Raw genomic sequence first — 18,714 nt, 5'->3', positions numbered from 1 at the left:
ATAAATGCTATATGCCCAACATATTACACTAATACACAATGATTACACAAATTGTGTTAATGTTGTAAACAGAAGTAAGTTAGGACATTAGCAGAATTAGGTAGCCAAGATCCACCCAGCTTCTCACATATCCATCTAACCTCAAAATCTGTTTCTGAAAGTGAAAGGACACTGATGAGAGTACAGAGACAAAAGATCATTAGTCATGTTCCCCAGAGAACAGTTCAGTTTGGGCAGCCTTCAGGACACAAGGCTAGAACCAAATGAACTGGGAGGTGAGGTATTCATTTCCCAGAATGAAGCTACTTGGATCATTTAAAGGGCTCTGGATATAATTCCAAGAACCTGTGATACAAGTTAGGGTAGACCTAGTGTTGTAGTTGCTTCAGGACCCCAAGGGTTATGGCAAGGTTTCTCTTCCACACACCTAAACTGCCTAATTTCCCGAGCCTCCCTTAGTAATACCACCAGGTTTGACTAGCACCTATATTGAATCTCATGGAGGTTTTTTTGGTCGTCTTAGGTGTCCTAAGATCAAATTCAGCCTCCCCACTGCTTTCAAACTATTTCTTTATGGATCAAATTTCTGCATATATCAAGACTGCTAAATGGTGTGACTTAGGTGTGTTATTTGATCTTTCTATGGCTCAATTTTCTCATCTCTAAAAGGAGAAAATCAACTCATCCAGTGGCTGGAAAGATTAAGTGAAGTACTGGATGGCTGAAAACCTGATACAGTGCACACTCAAATTTTTTATTCTGATTCTGAATGCAAACCATCAATTCAAGGCAATTTATTAATGCTTTTAAAACGTTACTCACTCCTTGTTCTGTGTTTATCTGTTCATTTATTCTTCTGTTGCCAGTAAGACCCCTTTGTCAAACCATGAGACACACAGGGCAAAAGGATGGGAAAAGAAGGTAAAGATGGTGAAGGTCATTCAGCACACTGACTGGTCAGAATTTCTGATTGAGACCCTTTCCAGATTCAGCCATGAAGACAGTCTAATGCTGGAATGTTCAAACTCACTACTGAAGCCTGGCTCTGACAGGGTCTGAGCAGTGGTGTGGGACATATGCTTGGAGAAGAAACTTCAGGAAAGGCTTTAAGGCTTTCTGTCATCTTGAGAAAGCAGAATGTGACTTGATTTCTTTTTGTTTCTGCTTGGAAACAAATGTTCCTTTGCCTATCTTTCCTAGGTTTAATTAGTCTTCTGTCTTTCTCAGAATTCAGCCTGTTCATTTGCAAATGGAAGACATCAGAAAGGCTAGTGAGTGTGGGTGTTGGGGTGGGAAGGAGACTGAAGTGTTTATTTTCAAAGCCATGGGGGTCCCCATTTGAAAAAGCACCCAGCTTATCTCAATGTTTTTGTTTGTATGATTTTGAATTAAAAGGTTGGAGCAATTCATTTAGGAGATTAAGCTGTCTTACAATGGGCCTAGTTGCCCTATTTATTTACTAGTATTGCTAGGGTTAAAAAAAGGTATTTCTACTATACTCATTTTCATTATTCAAGTACAACAATTTTAAAGGATTCCTTTGGTCTTTGATTTTATTGCCAAGTAAATTTACATTAAAATGATATTTATTTGTTGGTCACAGATAAAAATCACAAGCCATGCATGTAACAGTTTAGGGTTGTCGATCTGTTAAATATGAATTTCAGAAAAATAACAAATTAAATTTCAGTATAATAATGTTCCCAAATCATGGGGCATACTTATATTAGAAAGTATTCATTATATATCAACAATTCAAATTTAACTAGATGCCCTATATTTTACCTGGTGACCCTACCAGGTTTTCATGGATGTTGTACACATTCCAAGGATGAAAACTGGGAGATAGTCCATGTTATTATTATATATTATATTTAAACTTGCTTCCTGCAGATCTGAAGTACTTCATCAGTCAGAATAATAATTCCCAGCTAATAAACAGATACCTCAGGAAATCAACTGAATTCTGACTACAGGATGAGACCTAGTTCTAACCACTAAAGCCCATTTCATTTATGGTAATTTTTCTCATTTATAAAAAGTAAAACACAAAAGGGACAAATAATATCTTCAGTTGAATTAGAAGTTAGTGTCACAAACTACTACATTTAACGACCAATCTCATCTCATTATGTTACAAAGCAAACATTCTGTGCAAAGAGGAGCTTGAAACGGCCCAGTGTACATCCTAAGGTTGGAGAGGTCTTTGAACCAATAAATGAGTGTTTTTTCCACAAGAGACTAAACATTTGCTTGTGACGGTAAACAAGCAACAAGCTGAATTTTATATCGCACAACTATTTTCATGTGTCTGTTGATGAAAATAAATAGTGCACAGTTACTAGATTTTTTTTCTTTCAGTTAAAATATTTGTCCACAACTTAAATGTCAGCAAATTTTTTCAAACATAATTATATCTATTTTGTATTAAATTCTTCTTTGCTCTTGGTCATTACAAATATACAGAAAGGTCTGTATGCCTGATGCCTTCCCTACCCTGAGAATTAAATTGTCATATTTGTAGTAATTCATTCCTAAAAGTCCTGAGTTAATAAAATGTGAATTAATGAGCCTAGTTGAGGATACCTTATAGAGTCAATTTCATTATCTTAAAGTCACATCTAATATTTAGAAAGCAATTTTTTTTTGTAGACCTAAAATCACCTTAATTTTTCTTTCTTTTTTCTTTTTCAAAATAGTTATCATCCCAGAAAAGGGGTGGACGGAGGAGACATCAAATGAAAAGCTCAAGTTAACCTTCAATATTTGGTGAAGAAATTCCTTTTTGCTATTTACATAAAATATAAGAAAAGTCTTGCTAGGATGTGATTTTGAAATAAATCTCATGTTGGGGTTAAGGCTTGCTAAGAAATGCCACTGAAAGCTGCCACTTGACCCGGAATTCCTCTACAAGGAAAACTAGCCACAACTACATGTGAGACTTATAAGAGAAACTGCCGGAATGTCAACTTCATTTGCAGCAGCCCCATATGGCCTGATCACTCTCCCTGGCATGATAAATCACTGGCAGAATCCTTACCTTCCTACGTTTGATCTCTGCTCCGCAAGATGTGGTTTTGATGTGAAGAACTCCAGATCTCTTGGGTCAGAGACAAATAGCAGTGGCCCTGACCTGCAAAGTGCTAAGTCTCTATTAGACTCAAGTGAAAAGCTGTAAGCTTCTGACAAGTTCCCTCTCCACACAGTTTACCCGACCCACTGTGGTTTTCATGAGCTGAGGTTGACAGAGAAGCTGCCAAAATCCTTTGGCAGAAAAGTGCCAACAAGCCCTTTTTTCCTACCATCATTACCAAGTATTAAAATCAATGTTCCCTAAGACTTTAAGGAAGAATTCTCTTGGGAGTTACTAATCGAATTTCCAGTGGATCTTTATGACACTGCTAATCACTCATTTATATAACTAGAGTCATTAACAGAAACTTCTATGGACTACTTTTTGGTAATTATAAGGACATCCTTGGGAAAATATTTTTTACAACCACTGTTCTGAGTGAAAATCTGGGGTCCCAGAAAGCCTGTAACTGGATGTACAAACAAGTTTGGTATTTTCCTTCTGATCTCATAATCCCAAATTGGGATCCAGGAAATTAAAGAGTTCTGAAGAGTCACGGTGGGATGAAGAAATCTTACGACTCATCTAGTCATATTTGTAAGTACTACATGGGTTAGTAAATAGGCATCTCATTCTGTCCTATCACTTTATAAGTAATAAAAGTTTGGTCCAAGGAATTTAAGTAACTTAATCAGTATCACAAAACATTTTCAGAGTCTGGTATAGAAGGAAGCACTCAATAAGTGATTAATTTGTTCATTCAGTAATTCAGGGTGTATTTACTGTGTGCCTACATATACAAGAAACTGCTAAACGAGCACACATCCCTGGCAGAGCTGGGACCAGAACATAGATCTTCTAGTGCAGAGTCCCCTGCCTTGTTCACTACTCTACAGCATACCTGAGGGGCTTCTATTTCAACGAAAGGGACAAGTAAGCGGGAGTGGAGGAGGGGATTTTTCCATTAGAGAAAGAGAGACAGAAGGAGGGAGGGAGGGAGAGAGAGGGAATATGCACATGTTTTCTCTAAAGAGAGAAAGCTATTTATTTCAAAACACTTTACCCTGGAATTCACTTTCTAGTCCCAGATTTTTGTCTATTAGTAACTCTGCAAATGGATCAGACAATATTATTTTCTATTAACAGTATTCATCCATGTATGTATGCATTTATACAAACGCAAAGATGTGTTGGACCATACTTTGTGCCAAAGCTGCAATGATAAGTTTTTATGAAAATCTGAATCCAAGAAGTAGCCTAGGCAATAAGTAATAGTCGGATCCCTTGATGTGACATTATCAAACACACAAGTTATATACAGCAGTAATAATAAAGATCTGAAATAAATCTTAAAAAACACATGTGAAAGGTTTCTCCCTTTGTGTTCAGAAATTGTGTTGAGAAGTCATTTGTGACTATAAAAATAACAGGAAGAATCACTTCAAAAATTGTAAGACAAAAAAATGATGTGAGATTTTAGCTGGCTGTAATGATGATGAGTTCTGAGAAAGCAAAAACTGTGCTATCATTTTAGCAGCTGCATTATTTCAATAGCTATCCCACTACACTCTCACAATTAAAGACACTCATAAATAAGCTCTTCATTAGCTCTCTGTAGAACCAAGTCACTGACTTTACCAGTGTTCATAAAAGCAGAATGTTGGTTTCTTTTTTAGCTAAATGTAGTTTATGTACTCATATTTGTACATACATGTCTATGCTTAATGTTGAGCAATCATCTCTCTCCTTAATTTGGATCATAAGGAGTTCCAAAAAACCACTGCATTATATGTACTTTTCTTTATTTCTTCTCTGTTGGAATTCCCGGTAATGATACCAGAATGTGGGCAAACCTCATTAGTCTTCCTGCTGTTTACAAGACAGGATTTATGCTCAATGCGCTGAACACAATGACACATATCACTAAGTGGCTACAGCCACCACCCAGGCTCTCATCTGAGAAATTTTTCACAGGGTACAAATACCTATCAGCATGGAGAAACATGGAAGCGCAATTACAGCCAACACGTGTAGTCTTTTAAGAGTACCTAATAAATACCCATTTGTGAAGGTTAATTTAATGCAACCTAGGCTGTTATCTGGAATAGTATATGTCACCAATTCAATCCATTAAGTAATTACTAAATTCTCAAGAGGGCTCACAGAAGTCAAATGTGGTTATTCCAGGTTCATTGCTTCTGGTCTCCCTAGGGACCATTCAGGCCAACAGCTGGAAGAGCTGACTACAAAGGTTCCCAGGCACAACTAACCATTTTTATGAAAACAGGTAAATGAGTCTAACCAAGGAATGAGGGTCATCAAGGGTTTGTCTGAGAGGAATACTTTGGGAAGGAGAAGAGAAGCACAAATGTGTAAAAAATTTTAAAGGAGATGAAAATGGAAAGAAGAAGGGGTGTCTGGCTGGGAAGTAGCGGATAAAGAGAAATGCTTTCTCTCTAAAAGTGAAGACAGAAGTCTGGAGATTATAACCTGGCTTAAGCGCAATAACTTGACAGTTGTTTCTTTAGATAGGATTTCTGAGCCATTTCCAACGAAACATTAATTGTGTATCCCAATCACTACCAACTTCTGTCACCGAAACTCTGTTGTAATTTGAAAACTGCACTTTATTTCTCTATTCTGCATCCCTGCTGAAGTGACATGGAATAGATGGATCCAAACAAGTCAAGTCTTAGCGAGAAATGGTTGCTTGTAAAAGGCAAGATACAACATATCCACCCTGCTCTTTCTAAGTCAAGTGCCTCTCCCACACCGTTTACAGTCAAGTAACACAAAGTGATGGCTTATTCATAGTGGGAGAGAAAAATCTGAAAGACTGTGAAATATATTCACTTTCAACAGTCTCATTAATCCTCACTCCCAAGTGGATCTGAAATAACCATACCAAAGAAAAGCACTTTTTGACTGAAAAAACAAACAAGCAGGTGTTATTACGGGCCGTGTGTAACTTAGCCAACCAGTGAGAATCCAAAAATACAATTCTTTCCCATAGCCTATGGAATCACATCTACCCAGGTGACTCATACCCCAAACGTTGATTGCATCAACTGTTTGTTTGAACACAGTCTCTCATCTTTATGTCAGGCAGAAATTGTGGCTGATGATAGCTATGGCAATACCAACTGGACTTAAGGTTGGGATTTATAGTCAGAGAACTGGGTTTGGGATTATCTTGTAAAATATTTAGCAGAGCTTTAGGCTAATAATTCAATTATTATTATTATTATTATTTGGTCTTTGTTGTGGTTTTTGTGCTTGTTCTTGTTATGAGGAGGGAAGGAAAAGGATTATTTGAGGCTTAGAAGAGCCACCTACAGCTAAAATTAATTAACGTTAATATGCTTGATTGTACCATTTATAAAATGGGATGTTAACAGAATAGTCACATAATAGGACTGCCACAATCATTAAAAGTAATCACTGTGAAAGTACTTTGGAAACTGTAGTATTACTAATGAAAGGATAATATGTTAATTAAGAAAGTATTAATCAAAAGATAATTCATTGCTATTAGTAGCTATCAGTGATAAAATATAACAAGTATTCACTCAACAAATACTTTCTAAGCATTCATTTATACTGTAAGACACTAAATTAGAGGCTTCCACATACCAACATGAATAAAAGTTTATAATCTAGTACAGATTAAGAGTAGACGAGTACACAGAAAAATATAATACAAGGCAAAAACTGCACATTTTAGTAGCAGTACAAACAAGTAACAAGGACTTTCAGAGATCATACTCATGCTAAAAATTAATAAGTGTTGAGCCAACTCCGTTAGGTATTACATACATAAGATGCCTAGAAGGACTAGATCCAGTTTTAGGGTTGGAGAATTTCATTCTTCAGTTGGTTCTTTAGAATTAGAGGCACACATGCATGGATCAAATAACTGACGAAATCCAAATACAATGGTGAATGTGTAACACCAGCTTTGAGTTTAAAACACAATGAGCTCAAATATTAACAAAAAATAAAGTGATGTTATTTTCAAGCCCAGCACGAAGGAATAATTTAAATTCTCTAAACTAATAGGATGAAGCACAGTACTGAATCAGTTAATCAAGAAAAAGATCTATTAGATGTTGGTTTTCACGTTATAGTAACCATCACCTTTCCATTTTTCTCCAGTTCCAAACACAAAGGGCACACAGTGAAGAATTCTGGACCTCTTAATCTTAGTCCAAAATTGCATAGAATACAGTTTTAACTTTCTTTATACAGTAATATTGTTTGATTTTCCTCTATGTTACAGTGTTCATCCTTAACATTTATCTGTATCATTATATACAAACAAATACCAATTATAGATGAATTAAGACACAAATGCAAAAGGTAAAATTTGTAATAATAAAAATAAACTTTCAGAAAACTATATAGAAGAATGTCTTGAAAAACCTGGAATAAGTTTCTTAAAGAGCAAGTTCAAAATTACTAAGCATAATAGGAAAAAGACAGAAAATCCTCTTCTAGTTATACCAAAAAAAGGAGAAGGAAGAATAAGCACAAAGGGGAAGAAAATGTTCACAGAGTATGTAACTGTCAAAGGATTATAATTGGGTATATATAAAAATTGCTACAAATCAGTAAAAACACACATATATAGAAACAGAAATGAGCAAATGATATACTAGCCAATTCACAAAGGTGGAAAGCCAAATGGCCAACAAACATATGAAAAGATGTTCAACCTCACAAGAAATCATGTGATGCAAATTAGAACAGCAATGAGATAACATTTTGCATTCAGCAGGTTGGCAGAATTCAGGAAGTATGGGAACTCCAAGTACAAGCAAGGATATAGAGCAATGGGGACTTTGATATACTGCTGATGGCAATGGAAACTAGTATAATGTGTTGGACAAATATTTGTCAAGCCCTGATAAAGCTGTAGATATATCCAAGAGTCAACAATATCACTCTAAGTATATATTCTAGAAGGTTTCTCACCCAGGCAGATAAGGAGATATGCTTAAGAATGTTTACTGGAATAGCAAAATGCTGGCAGTATCTTACATGTTAATAGTAGAATAAATTAAAAATTGGGTATACTCAAATAATGGAATACTATGAAACAATGACAATGAATGAATTACAGGTATATCCAACAACATGAATGAATCTTGAAAACACTATGCTAAGCCAATAAAGCAAACTGCAAAGAATATATATGGCATAATTCAGTTAAGTTCAGTCGCTCAGTCATGCCCAACTCTTTGCGACCCCACGGACTGCAGCACGCCAGGCCTCCCTGGCCATCACCAACTCGTCCATTGAGTCGGTGAAGCCATCCAACCATCTCATCCTCTGTTGTCCCCTTATCCTCCTGCCTTCAGTCTTTACCAGCACCAGGATCTTTTCAAATGAGTCAGCTCTTCGCATCAGGTGGCCAAAGTACTGGAGTTTCAGCTTCAACATCAGTCCTTCCAATGAATATTCAGGACTGATTTCCTTTAGGATGGACTGGTTGGATCTCCTTGCAGTCCAAGGGACTCTCAAGAGTCTTCTCCAACACCACAGTTCAAAAGCATCAATTCTTTGGTGCTCAACTTTCTTTATACATCCATGTGAGAGTGGGACTGTGAAGAAGGCTGAGAGCCGAAGAATTGATGCTTTTCAACTGTGGTGTTGGAGAAGACTCTTGAGAGTCCCTTGGACTGCAAGGAGATCCAACTGATCCATTCTGAAGGAGATCAGCCCTGGGATTTCTTTGGAAGGGATGATGCTAAAGCTGAAACTCCAACACTTTGGCCACCTCATGTGAAGACTTGACTCATTGGAAAAGACTCCGATGCTGGGAAGGATTGGGGGCAGGAGGAGAAGGGGACGACAGAGGATGAGATGAGATGGCTGGATGGCATCACTGACTCGACGGACATGAATCTGAGTGAACTCCGGGAGCTGGTGATGGACAGGGAGGCCTGGCGTGCTGTGATTCATGGGGTCACAGAGAGTCGGACACGACTGAGCGACTAAACTACTACAACTACAATACTAGAAAAACCACAGCCTTGACTAGACAGACCTTTGTTGGCAAAGTAATGTCTCTGCTTTTTAATATTCTGTCTAGGTTGGTCATAACTTTGGCATGGTATGGTACCATTTATATTAACAGGTTTAGAATGTGAGACAATAGTACACATCATTTATTAATATGTGTGTATGGACATATACCAGTGAGAAAGATAGATGCCAAATACCTCTGAGGAAGAAAGGAAAGGAGAGAGGGGATTGGGAGAAGTTCACAGGTAGACCATCAATGTATTTCTTGAAAAAGATTAGAAGCAAATAGCACAAATAGTTAAGAGCAAAGAAACCTGGGTAAATATATACACGTTTGTTATATCGGCTACACTCTCCTGTATGACTGAAGTATCTGATCTCCTCTCAAGTACGTCTAAGAATACAAAATGCTGCTGATGTGCTGAGCCTGAAACATCTCTTCTTTTGAATCATCATGGTGCTTCAAGTGCATTCCTGTCAAGAATTCAGTATCTTCTATCATGCGCCACAGAGACATTACTTTGCCAACTAAGGTCCGTCTAGTCAAGGCTATGGTTTTTCCTGTGGTCATGTATGGATGTGAGAGTTGGACTGTGAAGAAGGCTGAGAGCCAAAGAATTGATGCTTTTCAACTGTGGTGTTGGAGAAGACTCTTGAGAGTCCCTTGGACTGCAAGGAGATCCAACCAGTCCATTCTGAACGAGATCAGCCCTGGGATTTCTTTGGAAGGAATGATGCTAAAGCTGAAACTCCAGTACGTTGGCCACCTCATGCGAAGAGTTGACTCATTAGAAAAGACTTTGATGCTGGGAGGGATTGGGGGCAGGAGGAGAAGGGGACGACAGAGGATAAGACGGCTGGATGGCATCACGGACTCGATGGACGTGAGTCTGAGTGAACTCCGGGAGTTGGTGATGGACAGGGAGGCCTGGCATGCTGCGATTCATGGGGTCGCAGAGAGTCGGACACGACTGAGCGACTGAACTGACCTGATCATGCGCCAGTTATTGGTGTTCATGTTCTCATCACACACCCAAGCAGGAATCCTCTCTAGCCTCTTCAGGACAATGCACACATCTATGTATCTTTTCATGCCAGACAGTGACTAACAATGCTTTGGACACAAGAGGCTCTAATAAATGTCTGATGAATAAATGATGATAAGTAAATAAATTCAGGAAAGCAAAAGGGTGAGCTCTGGCTGCAGATAAAAATAAAAATAACCCTGAGTAATGCAATTAGATAACCTTCCCTGTGAAAATCAAGTTATATTGGTACATTGATTATCAGGCTCTAAAATATAGAGAATTCACTGCTTTCATGTTCAGCCAATCAGTCTCATACTATTTCCTGATTTCCACCCAAAAAGGATTCAGTGAGGGAGTCCATTTCTCACACCTCATGAAATAAGACTTTATGTTATCCTCTGTTGATCTGTGGAGATAATTCATAATTCTGTCTTCCCAGTCAAGGTCTTCTTACATCCCCCTTTCTTTCCCTCTAAACCCTCCAGCACTACACGTACCTCAGTCCATATGTTTGGTGTTAGTCAATGATGGGGGTTGCAGGAGGAGGGAAACAGGTGATTTCTGCCTCGTAGTGAGTTTATTAAATTCACACTACTTTGGCAGATCTACTCACCTGGAGGTAGGCTCCATCCTTTCTGTGGGAAGAGACATATTGCTTATACCATTTTTTGACCAAGCTTAATCTCTTAGAAATCCCTAGAAATGACCTGGGGCAAAATCCAAAGAGTCACTGGACTTGAAATCCAAAGACAGGTTAGAAAAACTAAAATCATATAGAAGAAAGTGTATAAAATATAATATTTAATTATTTTTACTTTTTCTCCATAATTTATAATCAATATTGGAAACTGTTTTGGTACCCATGATACCCTCAATTCTGTCTAAATAAGGTGTTTTCCACTTTCAACTGGACAATAGGTTTTATCTTTCCAGAGATCTAGAAATAAAGAAATTGCAACTCTGGCTCTCCAAAGGTCAGACTGTGGTAAGAAAAGGAAACAGAGCAGATATCTACTTCTGGAGGCAACAGAGCTGAACTGAAATAAAAGGAAAGCTTCCTTCTATAATAAAAATTAGAGTATTCACTCACAGACATTCTAATTTTTAACCACATTCTACAGAATTCAATAAACCCCTGTGTTTAGCCCCAGGCTAGTTTGTTGTGAACCCAGCTAAAGTCTAGATGGTGAAAGCACTTGATTATTATTCCAACTGGAATTTTCAAAGGCTGGAAGTGTTTTCAAATTATGCGATAAAACAGAAAGTTGTTGTAAATAAACCATTAAGATTTGGAAGGGAAACAATTTAAACATAACTCTACCATCTTGCAAGCAGACAAACTAGAAATAGAAAAACGCCAGAGATAAGAAATTCACAATTTGGGTTATCTCATATATCTGAAAGGTAAAATGGAATAAAGCACAAAGACAGGTCTGAAAAGGCAATTAAAAATTAACCAAGGTGACATTATGGCAATCATTTCTATGCATTGGTTTGCTGTCTAAGGGGAAATGACTGGCTTTGAAATTAATTCAAAACAGTCACTATGTGGTGCTTTTATTGTTTGGAGGATGAAGTGCCCCCAAACTGGGAAATCAGGACCACTGAAAGGCTCTTTAATTTTAAATTGTATAAACTAAGATTATTTTCCATTTCAAAAGGCATCCACCTCCTGAGAATGTCCTCCTATGCTGTCATACTTCCCAGATTTATGCACCAACAACTTGACATGATCTTTCTTTAAGCTACTCAAAACACCAGAAATGACTCTTTGCCATCTGACATTCAGGACTGGGTATAAAAGGCATGTCGATGCAGAGTTTTGGCACACGTGTCAGATAACTAATTTGATTACTAAAATCCTGGCTGGAAATTGTTTGATTCAGTAACTTTTTAGTAAAGAGAAGTCCTTGACAGGGAAACCTCCAAGGGGTCCCATCTGATAAAAATCCAGTGTAAACATATAATGATTCCACAGCTACCGAGAATATTAAACCCTTATGACTAATTAGTAAACAATGGACTGTTTCAGAAAACAGAAAACAGCTGTTGACTATACAATTCCAATCTTCCTTAAAATGGACATTCATCAATTTGAAGCAAAAATATATTCATCACTTCCCCAAAATGAAATGGACCTAGACTTTGGCTGACTGTCATTATATGCCACTTACTTTTACACACTTGCTCAGTCCTGACAACAACCATCATGTAGGGTAGGTATTACTATTACCTCAGTTTTGACAGATGTAGAAATTGACACTCAGTGAAGAAACTCCCTGAGAGGAGACACCATTCATACGTTGCTTATTAGTCCATCTCCAGAATCTGGCACCGTTACTTGGCACTACGAGGTGAATAAACGTTAAACGTGCACAGCACTAAGAATTACAAATCTGACCTAGATTTGAACAAGGGCCTATTTTTAACCGAGAGCCTTTCTTTTTTCTAAGTAAGTCAAGGGCTTGTAAACTTAATGTGGGCCATACAGTGCTGTTGTAACTACCTGACTCTGCCATTATAGTAACAGCCACAGATACTTTGTGTAAATGAATGGTTGTGGATGTGTTCCAATAAAACTTTATTTATAAAATCAAGCAGAAAGTCTACAGTGTGCTGACCCCAACAAGCTGTCACTAACTAAAAGAAAAAAAATAGACATCAATATTTGTATTCCATTATCCAACTGAGAAAGACTTGAGAGAAAACTGTATATGTTGATATTTGAGATATTTTTGTTTTGGTCATGGATCGATCATCAGGTTAATCATCGTCTAACATGAAAGAGAACTCCCTGTGCACGCCTGGCTTCTCTCAAACCAGGCTGCAAGAAAATCAGACCTCACAGAACACGTTCCTCAGAAGGCTTTTTTTCATACAGAAAAACTATAATTTCTCTTTTTATAGAAATAAAGGACAGAAGCACTTCAGCAAGATTCCATATGATTCCTGCCTATTTAACAGAAGGCATCAGGCAGAACTCAGAAAAATTATCTAATTCAAGTCCTACAATAAAGTTTTTTAGCTTCCCTGGGTTAAATGGAGATGATACAAACATGAGAAAGCTGTCCAATTATGAAAAAGTATATTTTTGAAAACCCGAGGTCTCCTATAAACATGAAAATTGATGAACAACTTAGGATCAAGAAGACAATCTTGATTAGAGGTTTAGAAATAACCAAACCTTAAAGAGAGAATCCCTGGGATAGATAAGAACCCGCCCTAGACCTAAAAAAAACCCCACAAACTCATAGAAATAGCAAAAATAGTCATTTAAAGTCAGGAAATCAAAGGTCACAAAAAGGAGTTCCTTCTTAAGAGGAGTTGACTAGTTCATATTCTCTCCATGTTTCCAACAGGAGCAACACATAAAAATAAAGATTTAAACTTTTTCTCAAAAAAAAAAAAAAAGTATGAGACTGTTAGGAAAAGCAAAGTGTATGGTGAGGCAAGCTCTATCAATTTTTCATAAATCAAGGCCAAGGTCTTCCTTATCAATTATCCCTATTTCTTCCTACTCTGTGTCCTTCAAAAGGTTTTTCAAGGATCTAACATATACATGAAAGTGCTAGGTAAGCTGTTAGGCTCCATCACAATGTAAGTGGCATTATAAATGTTATCATTATTGTTATTATTACATTGATCTACTGAAGTACTGCCATGCTGATAACCAAAATTTGGCATTCCATCTTTCTAAAAAGACCCTAAGCTCCTAGGAGTTCGTTCGATGTTTCTTCCAGAGCCTGACCAGTGTAATGAAAAGCACTATTACGGGAAGACAGCCACTTAAAAAGTCTTTGAACTGAATTGAAATTGATCCCAGAAAACAGTAGATGTTCAAGAAAAGGTTGCTAAATGAATAAAAGAATAAATAATAGTTGCCCAATGCACATTAGCTCTAATTTTCAGTTCATTGCCTATTTTTTTTTTCTCTTCTAGTTCAGTGGGTCAGTTCCATAACCCTCTTCTTCCCTATGTCCTAGCTCTCCACAGTGTCAAATCCTGAAGGAAAATAAAACTACTACTAAAACAAAACACTACTCTTTACGGTAGTGTTCGTTATGGGCATAAACTTTCATTGAAAAAGTGATCAACAGAGAGATGGCACAATGATTGTGTGTGTGTGTGTGTGTGTGTGTGTGTGTGTGTGTGTGTGTAGTGGGGAGTTGGGGGAAGGAGGGACTAGTATAGCCAGAAAAGATGATAGGGACAATAGAGAAGGTAGGGGTGGGACACAGTCCGAAATTTTCCAAAGGTCTGGGAATCTGGAAGAGATCTTCCCTGAAGTTAGGGGCAGTCAGCAAAGTGCAAGCCTTGATTTTATCATGAGTATACTCCTACAATATATTCAAATATACAAAAATTTAACAATCAGACTGATAAAACAGGAACAACTCAGAAAAATCTTTAATCCATAAAGGCACAGCTAAAAACAATCACGCTCATTCCTGTGCAAGCCATTAAGCAATCTTCTCAGGATATAAGGAAAAGAGTGTACATTTTCCTGGCCCCAACCCTTTGCTACTTCATGTTGGTGGAGTTATCAGTCTTTCTTGACTAACAGTCTGCAATTTTTTTTTGTTTTAACATATTCCTTTAAAAAGAATCAGTTTTAAAACTTGTTGGGGGTCTAGCTTGCTATATTAGGGAAATAAAATTAGACATATTCCAAAAGTGGTACTATTGATCATTAGTCCTTAATGGGTGTTGGAATTTCAGAGAGATAGGCTTAGTTTAAAAATTAGATGCAATTGCCTGAGAGTCAATACAAAACCATGAGTTTAGCCCTTTCAGCATTCTTGGGGATTGAACTTTAATTTTGGAGCATTTTCACTGGACAGACAAACAGCAGTAACTTTTATTTCTTATGGTCTCCTTTACTCCTCTTTTATAAAAAATGTAAAATACTTTTAGAAGAAGAAAGAAATGGTGAAAAGTAAAAAAAAAAATAACATCACAAGTGCAAGTTTTCTGAACGCATGGTACTTAAAATTCTCAAAATATAACCATTTACATGTAAGTATGATTCTACTGTCCCCAGATAATATTTTAAAATCCTATTGTTACATATCCTTCACTAAAATTATTCATTACATTGAATCCAATTAGCTATAAATTATTCATTTAACAAGACAAAAATTATTAAGGACCCATCTATATTTATCTGGTACCATTTTCTGACATAAATACTGTATTTCTTTCCTATGTGTTATTCAACAAGCTCTCTAGCATAATAATATTTTAGCTAGTGCCCTTTTAAAAATTCCTAATGAATGTGGTATCACTATTCTAAAGGACCAACTATTGCACCTTGTTCATTCTTCTGCTTAAAATCACTAGTATAATTTCCCTCGATTTTGATAAGTGAATTTTTAAAAAACTCTCCATTAATCTTATTTTCCTTTTAAGTAAAAAATCACGGCCCAGTACCCTCGGCTATCAAAAGAGCAACTTGTGCTCTCCGTGTTAAAGATGCTGCTTGCCCATACCACTTGTCTCAGAAAATTCAGAAGTCTCACTAAAGGGCCAAGGAGCAAAGCTGCTGGGAATGTTCACAGATACCTGATTTTACAAGGTTTTGTGAAAAGACCTTGCCTTTAGATTAGTTTTGCTCAATGTTTATGAGGGTTGTTTGTCAAGCCTAAAAATAAGGTGCCTCCTCCCCACAAATTAAAGAATCAAGTTACGATCCATTATTTCATTTCTGATTGTTTTTCTTTGTAATAACTGGGAAAGTGGATACTGGATAAAAGTCTCCCCTGAGCTAAAGGACTCCACATTAAAGGCTCCAATTAGCTATAAATCAGTTGTCTTTCCTACTGGGGCACAACAAGAGAAAAAAGGAAGCCGGGGTTGTCAGAGAAAAAGAGAGCTGGAAAAGCTTCCAAATTAAATTCCTAGATACCTACTGCAAACCTAAAGCTCCATTCAGGAGCTGTGAGGAAAATTCAATCCAAAGTAAGACTAAAATCAAACCGTCCCAAATCTGAGGTCCCCTCTCCAGCACAGCTCTTCCATCCCGAAACCTTTTAAAAAGAACCTGAAGAGGTTAGGGACCCTCATAAAACAACTCTTATGCTACATGCTTTCCTTGCTTGTTCCTAAACCCGGAGAAGTGCCACACACTGGCACCACTGTTATGCAAACAATGCCTAAATGGTTGTAACCATTAATGATCTCTCATTAAAAAGACTTTCAAAAATTTGTCACACCATCTAAAAAGCTAACAGGTACATTAAATCCATCTAAATTGGCATTCAAAACACGAGCCACCCTGGTTTTTATCCTATAATTCAGCGGGTAAAATTTCAATATTGCTGGGTTTTTAAAAATATTTCTCTTTCAATCCTTAAAACAAAACCAAACAATTCGTTCCTGGACAAAATTCAGTTTATCTCGTAATAAGCATGATGGAAAACAAGTTTAACCGTGTTGCGTGTGCGCAGTATGCGTTTAGGTTGAATGGGCGATGTCTGGAGTAGAAATCAACGGAAAGGAATAGAAAATCAAGACAACTGTAAAAGGAACTCCAAGAAACATTATTTTAAATTGCATCTATTTCTCTCTCACACCCCAATGGCATAACATAACCTCCCCTGTATGTGTAGTCAATACTTTTATTCTATGTCCAATTTGTGGAAAGTAAATTCTATTTACATTAAGGTAGAGAACGCATTTCCTTTTTATGTTGCGGTGCAACAAAAATTAATTCCTGCTTGGGTAACCCGAGATGTCAGAGTTCGTTATAAAAAGCAATTTTTTTTTTTCAGTTCAAAAGCGAACCCGTTAATATGCACGAATTTAAAGACTTCTCAAGTTTTCCAGGAAAACTGCCACTACCTACAAAATTCGAATAAAACGCTGATATTGGATCTACTGTACTCAGAGGCCAGGTTTCCATGAAATCTGCAAAGGCGGCCGTAGCGCTGTGAGCCTGGACGATCCTATGCGACAGCCGCTGGCCGTGCCCCGCTAGGGCTGCGGGGTACCCGAGACGGTCCCCTAAAGGTGGACGGCCGAGAAGAGACGGACAGGCTGCTCGGCCAACCCGGCGGGGTACCCTTCGAGGAGTGGAAGCGGTGCCGACGCCTTCCTCGCAGCAGTCGGGGCCCGGAGAACCGGACGAGGAGGCAGCGGAGAACCGGACGAGGAGGCAGCGGCGGACGCGGTTTGGGCAGCAGCCGTTGACGGCGATTCTCAGCGCCGCGCGGCAGGCTGGCGGAGGCGAGTCCCCGACGCGTCCCAAGACCCCGGCGGGACTTGAGAAGCCCCAACGCCGAGGACCGGGTGTCCCTCTGCTGCGCGGGCTCGACGGGCTGGGCCCGGAAGACCCCAGCCCCACACCCTGTCCTCACGGAGAGGAAGGAAGGTTCTGGAAAGTCTCCGTGGACGGCCGGCCCCCCGTGGCGCCTTACCTTGGTGTACTTGATCTCGAGGTTGGGCGTGGGCGACGGCAGGAGGTGCAGGGACGCCATGAGGGCGGCGGGGTCGGCCTTCACCTCGCCGGGCATCTCGATCTCGCTGGAAGTCATGGGGGCGGGCCGAGGTCTCGCTCGCCCGCGGCGTGGGCAGTGCGGGCTGTGCGCGCGGTCCGAGAGCCGGGGGCGCGCTCGCCTGTATATAGGCAGGTGTCAAGCTGGGGCTCTTCTTATTGGACGTGAGGGCCGAGGCGCGGGGGGCTGGTCCATCCTACCTAGGACGCCCCGGCGCAGCCCCGATTTACATAAAGCCCGCCGCCCAGCGCCGCGCGGCTCGGACGCTTGAGACCCACTGTCAAGTGCGCCCGCCGCCCCCCCCCTTGCCCTGAGCACCCGCGACCGCGGGGACCAGCCCACGCGGCCGCCGCAGTCTTCGACGGCGGGAGCGCAAACCTGCACCGCGGCCGCTCGGGGCTCAGCCCCCGGGACTGGCCTCCCTCCGGCCGGGGCAGCGTCGGCGGGAAGCACACCTTGGCCGATGTCGGGCGCCCGTCCCGGCCCTGGAAGCGGAGCGGGGGGCTGGCGAGGGGACCGGAGCGGCCCGGCGCTTACTCGGCCTCGAGAGCTGGACGCGGTGTCGGTGGGAGAAGCCCGGGCCCTGAGGGGTCCGGCCAAGGAAGGGGCAACCGACGCTGCGGCCGGCACAGAGATCCCCTCCCGCCCCGGACCCGCGGAAGCCCGGCTCCCCTTCTCTCCCGGGGACTCGCGGGACTCCCTCCGCTCTCTTCCCGCCAAGGGCGCCGGGCCCTCCGCAGCTACCGGGTGCCCGCGCAACCCACTTCCCGAAACGCGGCCCGAGGTGCGCCGTGGCCACAGGGTCGGGAACGGGTAGTGATGAGCGAGTTTCTCGCCCTACTACTCAAAAAGAGTGTCCCCGCGATCCTGTCGACGCCGCGCGGCCCTCGGCGGGACTCTCCCGCCCAGCTGCTGCCCTCTGCTGGCCGGGACCACCCCGGGCGGTCTGGGCTGCGCCGGGAAGATGGGGCCTTGGAAAGACGGGGCTGCTCCTCGTAGTTGCAAGCTGCGTTGGCTTTTGTGGTCCTTCCTGATACCTCTTTCTAGAGGGAAACAGGGACTCTCCTCGTCCCCAAACGCACAAGGATACAAC

At 40.2% G+C, this 18,714-nt stretch overlaps 1 protein-coding gene across 3 annotated transcripts in view; it reads right to left on the bottom strand.

Annotated features, from left to right (window-relative positions):
- Positions 1–18,508, bottom strand: part of ALDH1A2 (aldehyde dehydrogenase 1 family member A2) — a 120,068-nt gene extending 101,560 nt beyond the window's left edge. The window contains exons 1-2 of one of the 3 annotated variants that reach the window (XM_069596392.1): positions 18,077–18,479; positions 17,544–17,742 (exon numbers count right to left, since the gene is read on the bottom strand). In XM_069596392.1, the coding sequence (XP_069452493.1) occupies positions 17,544–17,660 (117 nt within the window). In that variant the 5' untranslated portion in view covers positions 17,661–17,742; positions 18,077–18,479. Of the gene's footprint in view, positions 1–17,543 lie in introns of all 3 variants that reach the window. The other 2 variants (XM_069596391.1, XM_069596393.1) reach the window with 2 other exon arrangements.
- Positions 18,509–18,714: the final 206 nt, after the last annotated feature.

Source organism: Ovis canadensis, chromosome 7 (genome assembly GCF_042477335.2).
Source record: "Ovis canadensis isolate MfBH-ARS-UI-01 breed Bighorn chromosome 7, ARS-UI_OviCan_v2, whole genome shotgun sequence".
Taxonomy (NCBI): domain Eukaryota; kingdom Metazoa; phylum Chordata; class Mammalia; order Artiodactyla; family Bovidae; genus Ovis; species Ovis canadensis.
This window is presented reverse-complemented; position numbering and strand designations above follow the sequence as displayed.